Below are 6,762 nucleotides of genomic sequence, written 5' to 3'. Positions count from 1 at the left end.
CGCTAAGTCTTTACACAGGAGAAACCCTGACAACTAGCGTGCAGACAACGGTGAGTTCGGCTTTCCTGCTTATTGTCAACTACAGTGATGTATCTTTTGTTTAGCATGATATCAATAATACTTTTGACACAACGTATGAATGAACGTTCAAATTATACGATATAAAATTTGTACAGCTACGAAGAGTTTGATTTTTTGTGTGCACTATCCCCTAATTTGAGACAGCTTTAGCAATATTGACCTCGAGTTTTGACAGACAAATAGCAACATTTTTGATAGGAAAGTATGTTAGATTATGAAAATAGTAGTGCATAATTTAATAACATTGATAGTTATTTTTGGAACGTATAATTTCTAAACTATTGCTCAGTCATAGACTCTACCTGGAGTATAACACAACAGAGGCGCTAAATTCTGTATTCAATCGCTAGATGTGCAATGCATTATGTATTCTAAAAATATCGAAATTATGAGCGTACGGCTGTGTGTTGTCAAAATTCAATATGTAACTCATGTGGACTTGACATATACATACGTGTGACAAGGCCCCTCGTACAAAATCACTTTGGTCAAATTTTGATTCAAATTGATGTTTGCTCCGTCTGACTCAGTCAAGCTTGTAAAACTTATGCATTGTTTTTTTTTAATCCAGAAAGATGTTAGCTATTGCTGTGACGCTCGCACTCTTTGCGACCCAATCTGTCGCTGTACGGGATGACCAGGTAAGCAAAATACAGAAAATACAGTGAACAGATATTTGCAATGATGTAATATGAATACAAATATCTTATAAAAGGCACCTTGACATTTTTTTTCTTATGGTTACCGTCTATTATACATTTGGGATATGATCAGCGCTTTCAACAAAACATGATTAATATTATGTCTATGAGAAATAGCTTTATGGTCTGGAGACAAACTTTCCCTCTTCTTCTCCAATGGGAATGGACGGGGCTATGTTCTTACCTTTGACGTCATTCTATCCACGACGTCATCCTCGTTGGTCTCTAGATTTGCATCTTAGCCACACCCTAAGTTCCCACCTCTGCCCATTTGGCCATGTATAATTGGAAAACGTCGGTGTAATAAGATTACCAACTTGATTGCCAACCAGGTAGTTTTCAAGGAACAAAGAAATGTGTAAACCAGGGGAACAAAGAAATGTGCAAATCAAAAACTTAACCTCAAAACTTATTCGTGTTGTAGGATGTGCATCCGAGGAAGCGAGATCTTGCGGCGGATTTGACTGGTGAGTTATTTTGCTATCTCTAGACATAGTTTACAACAGTCCTCTGTCAAATTTATTTACCATTTCAGAACTAATTCCATTGACTTCGGGAAGACTCACCAGAGTTTTCGACCATTTTCAGCATTGCCCTTACTTGTTAGAGATGCTTTGGGCGGGCCTTCTCCTGTACCGGTACCTAAATAAGTTTGACCAATTATCTGGACATTTTTTTATTGATGAATTGCTCTCTTTGAACGATTGTTTACATATATGAATCTCTACACGATTTTTTGCATCTTTTTTGTTCATTTTCAAATGCAAGATTTTCACAATTGTCTTCATTGATTCGAGATTTACTTATTTATAGTCTTAAAGGGTGATGTCTATCAGAGTTCTAGTTTGTTCACGTACAGATACAGGTACACCATATGATTTGTTCCGGACCTGTACATTACCGGTTGTAAAGGTACGGGTACTGACCTGGTTCAACAAGTGTTTAGGTCCGGATTTGTACGTATACCTTAACAATTTTACAAGCATAGGTATAGGTACACAACCCTATTTGTCTCCTCTTCCTGGTGAATCAATGTGATACATTTTTTCTTAATAGGCACAAGTTTTCTCCTCTTGCTGGTGATTCAACTAATGTGATAGAGGGATACTATCACTTTTTACTATTAGACACAGATTTAGTCTTTTTACTAGACTAAGTATAGATGTGATAGACGGGTGCTATCACATTTTATACTAGACTTAAGTAATGTGATAGCCCTGACACTCCTCCTTCAAATCACTAGTAAGAGGTAGTCTCTACCAGACTCCGGATCGCTGGAAAATCGTAGAAATGGAACAAATAGAGAGGAATATAACCGGCCAGGGAACAGCTCGCGATCCCAGGAGTCTGTCGACTTTCGGTTTGATGAAAGGCCATAAAACTAATCCGCTCATTTTCTGCACAAAGACAGTAGCTTCGGAGTTCAGATTATTTAAGCCATAAATCAATTAACGCGCCGTGGGGCGCGTCTCTCAGCGTCCGGCAAACGCGGACTATTTCTATAAGCCTTTTTCGGTACAAACGTCAAACTGTTCCCAATCCTTGATTTTATAACGATAACTTACATTTAGCGGTTTTAACGACCACTAAATTTTCATCGTGGCTACTTTTTGATTACGCGAATCCACCCCATCCCTCTTGATGCGGCACTGTTTACTGGTGTCAAGTCATGTTTATACTAGTACGTTCACAATCATGCTCCATTTCGTAACCGAAACATGCGCACATAACACTAGTAATTCACACAGGAATAAAAAGTGTGTCGTTCTTCAAGAAATAAACATTAATTTATACGGAAAATTTGTCGTAATTTTTTTTACAAACGCAAGGGTATCAAAGCATGGGTATGAAAGCATGGCGTGTTATCATACGCAAACAAATTCGTTACGAGCTGAACTTCGCTGCGTATTTACACAATTGTATTTATCAATACTATTTCACACTACACTTTCAAAGTTTCTCCATACAAGAATGCTTACGATATTCACGTTTTGCTAAGAGGTTACATAAATCTCCAGAAAATGCCAGCGACATCTTAGCGTGCGGACAACAGCAGCAGAAATGGCGTCACACCAAGGCTTTCTTTAACCTCCTTGGTCACACAAATTGTTAAAAAAAAGAGCAACTACGAAAAAATGCGTTTTAAACCTACAAATTTCCAGCTAGAATTATTCTAATTCATAGCGTCAAAAGTGTAATATGTAAGTGAGCTTTTTACTACAAAAATATATAATTAATAATTCGGAATCAAACCGCCAGATTTCTCCCGCCAGCCGAGCGCACAAACAAAACAAAGAAAATGGTGCCGCTGTGTGGTTCTTACAAAGTCCGGTAACACCGCATCGAGGTCACCAAGTTTCTGGGGCCTGCCGATGTTTTTGTGTGGGAAGTTTGCGATCTCTTTCGTTTCGAAGCGGGTGACTTCTTTCTGGGACGCCTTCTTGATCGATCACGTGGCCGATTCGCTGACGTCCTCCCGAGTTCTTCGCTGCTATTAAAACCTCAATGCCGAGTTTGGTCCTGACTTCTGAACCATAGTCTGTGGTGGTTATCGCTATGTTTTCTCTTGTCTCTCGCCACTCGCATGTTTTTCTAGATCTCCATTTCGTGACAGCAGTATCGAGTGGGCTGTTGTTGTTGTGTTGGCAGCCTCGGCCTTTAGCTGGCCGCAGACCGGCCAGAGTCGGCGGCCGTCAAGCGTACGGTACTCGTCGTGTCAATAAACTTTTGACTAATTATTCAGAACAACATGAACCGCGCTCCGGCGTGTCTGTTATTTCTATTCATGTACTTTTTTTTTCGGAATTTAAGCCTGTAAACTGCCGAGTATTAATTTTAGAGGAAGGGCACATGTGACAGGCTCGCCCCGTTTGGACCGTCACGGGCGAGTAGGAAAGCAATAAAAGGGTTATTTAGCCACTTCGCACCTATTGGATAGCGATTAGTGGACATCAAACAAGACACCGGGATTCCACAGACTCCGACGATCGCGTGCTGTTCCCTGGCCGGTTATATTCCTCTGGCCGGCTTACTCCTCTGATTTGTTCCATTTCTACGATTTTTCCAGCGATCCGGAGTCTGGTAGAGACTAAGTAAGAGGTATCAGTCTTGTTCAAGTTTATGTCTACTAGTAAAATAAATGTGATAGCACTCCTCTATCACATTAATTCACTAGTCAATAGACGATCATTGAGATAACAGTTCGAAAACAAGTTATCACAACTTTTCCAACTATCACGTTTACTGTCCTAAAATTCTCTTGAAAGCTAAATAAATAATGTGATGAATAATAATGTCTTGTTTATCATATGTTTCTTTCTTTTTATGGCAAAAGGTCGTACAGTCAGACTTCAAGGAGGCAACAGCACCTACGGACGTGTGGAGGTTTTTCACGACGGTGTTTGGGGCACAGTCTGTGACGACCAGTTTGACGTGGATGACGGAAAAGTTGTGTGTCGGCAACTGGGCTTGTCGGGTGTCGTACAAGTCTACCATCAAGCAACGTTCGGCGAAGGGACAGGACCGATTTGGCTGGACAACGTGGACTGCAAAGGTGACGAACTGAGGATCGAGTCCTGCGGTCACAACGGTTGGAACGTCACCGACTGTAAACATGAGGAGGACGCTGGAGTGGCATGCCAAGGTTAGGGCTATGTTTTTTTACCATGCAGCATATCTCACTTTCACACATGCATGCACTAATCTGAGTACAGTCAAACCTGTCTATAGCGGCCACTCAAGGGACTGGTCAAAATTGGCCACTATAGAGAGGTGGCCACTATAGAGAATATGCTAATTAATTGACCACAAGCAATAAGTTACACATGGTTTTAGTACCCACTGATCTTTATTCACATAATATAGTACTGTACATGTACTGCAATGATTTTTACACTATATGTATTAAGAAAACACAAGCTACAAAAGGTTTTAAATGTTCTACAGTTGATATTGTCTGAAGAGACCGGTATCGTCATATTTCTTTGATCTTTCGTCTTGTATCCTTTGATACTTTGCCGTCCGTGTGTTTACCGCTCGCGTTCACACGTCAGATTCGCCATTATGCTAATGTGGTACTCACAAGAAAAGTCTCGCCATTTTAGACTTATCTCTTAATAAATGTAAGAATAAAATCCAGCATAGTCTGAAGTTCATATCATTTTGTCTTTGTAACAATTTATTTAGAAAGTTTTTGTGATGTAAATTTACCTAAGCGATAGTTTATTAAAACGTAACATTAACACAATTTACCTCCGTAATATTGGTGTCGTCTATTGACCTTATATGACCTCGTTTGTCAGCGGGTATAGGTAGCGCCAGTTTGCGAAGTTTTGTTTTGAAAATAAATCAAAGAGGTTTCAAATCCGGCGTAGGGTGACGATACGGCCACTGTATATGGCCGAACGCGTGCCGAAACATAGATCAGCGGTCCGCGTGGCCGTAATCGGCAGTGTTTTTGTACCTGCGTGACCGGAAATTGTGTGGCCGTGGCCGCGTTGGACAGGTGCCCGCTAAGCCTATTTCTTAATCATTACGAATCCAAGGGACCGACAAAAAGTGGCCACTATGGGCAGGTGGCCGGTATGCAAAGGTGGCCGCTAATACAGGTTTGACTGTATTTGTACAGCCGTGATATTACTGACTGTGTCTTGCTTTCATCTATTACCTGCAAAAAACATACAATTATATGATATTGTAATATTTGCCAATGCCATTTATCCTTTGAACTGAATTGGCAATGTATGATTTATTTCAATTAACAACACAATGAGCTATTCTGCTCAATTTCATTCACTAAGATTCTCCGACCGAGCTCCAGCTGCTGGAGTTGATGAATGAACAGGCGTTCCACATCATTCAGCAGTCCAAGTTCATCAAGCAGCGACAACAGACCATCGATCAGCTTCAACAAACATTGGGTAAGTTTACACATCTTTCTGTGTGTGTTTGTGTGTGTGGTAAATTGGGCACAACTTGATTATGGCCTCTTGCACACGTAAAAAAAAGGCCCGCGCGCGAGGAGTACCCTTGTATTTGGAAGACCTTTGATTATTTGATTCCCAAGCTTAGATTCTTTCAAATGCGTTCAAAGTCTGTCCATGATATGATACGACATCAAATTATTTACAGATCTGTTAACGTTGGCTCTGGTATATAGAATCTCTGAGGAATGCAGTTCAACCAGTACAACTGTATGACAACATCCAACAGACTGAAATCGGACAGCTGTCGCAGGAGTTCGACGGAAACATGCTGCAGCTGTCGGATCTAAAAGAAGTGTCAAGTACGTATGTTCTGTTGCTGAATCACTCGATGTATTTTGACGTATTTTGTTTCCCTTTTGGCATCGGTACATGCATATTTCAAAAGCTCCAATACCAGTTTTATGGGAGAGGACAAACCTTTCGTACGCTGTCGAACAGTGATTACTAGATTAGACGTAGTCTGCTATATTCCTCTTGCTGTTGGATCATTTACATAAAAATATTTGCGTAATTTCCAGTTGTAAAATAAGCTTTTTAAATCATTCTACTCAAAGCTGTTTGTAATTAATCGATGCTCTGATAAAAACAGCTGGTTGCTACAAAGACGTATTATTGCGTATTTTTTTATAAATCTAAATGTTAATACAAATTGTACTAATAGTTCATTGCCATTTTTAGCCGTTTCAATTCGCCTGGCGGGAGCTGACTCGAACGAACTCCAGGGTCGCGTGGAGGTGTTCTACGACGGGCAATGGGGGACGATATGTGACGATAGCTGGGGGATTGAAGAAGCCAACGTAGTCTGTCGCCAGCTTGGTTTCCCGCAAGCTAAGGAGGTACACGCAATCTAAGATTTAGCAGTTATATTGGTGCATACTTTAAGCTCGACCTACGCCCGCTTTTAGCAGTACTCCCGTCAGGCCCCTAGAAGCTTAAACCCTAATCCCGTTAATTTCATTCTCCAAGTCCCAGAATGCCACTTAGTCTGTGAATCT

At 40.7% G+C, this 6,762-nt stretch overlaps 1 protein-coding gene across 1 annotated transcript in view; it reads left to right on the top strand.

The window, feature by feature from the left end:
• The window catches only part of LOC118428202 (scavenger receptor cysteine-rich type 1 protein M130-like), a 7,970-nt gene continuing 1,208 nt past the window's right edge, over positions 1-6,762 (top strand). The window contains exons 1-7 of the mRNA XM_035838208.1: positions 1-50; positions 653-722; positions 1,207-1,249; positions 4,117-4,425; positions 5,582-5,701; positions 5,941-6,066; positions 6,446-6,603. Of these exons, the coding sequence (XP_035694101.1) occupies positions 657-722; positions 1,207-1,249; positions 4,117-4,425; positions 5,582-5,701; positions 5,941-6,066; positions 6,446-6,603 (822 nt within the window). The 5' untranslated portion in view covers positions 1-50; positions 653-656. The remainder of the gene's footprint in view (positions 51-652; positions 723-1,206; positions 1,250-4,116; positions 4,426-5,581; positions 5,702-5,940; positions 6,067-6,445; positions 6,604-6,762) is intronic.

This window comes from Branchiostoma floridae, chromosome 12, assembly GCF_000003815.2.
Source record: "Branchiostoma floridae strain S238N-H82 chromosome 12, Bfl_VNyyK, whole genome shotgun sequence".
In the NCBI taxonomy this organism is placed as follows: Eukaryota; Metazoa; Chordata; class Leptocardii; order Amphioxiformes; family Branchiostomatidae; genus Branchiostoma; species Branchiostoma floridae.
Note: the sequence above shows the minus strand (reverse complement) of the source record. Positions and strands in the feature narration are given on the sequence as shown.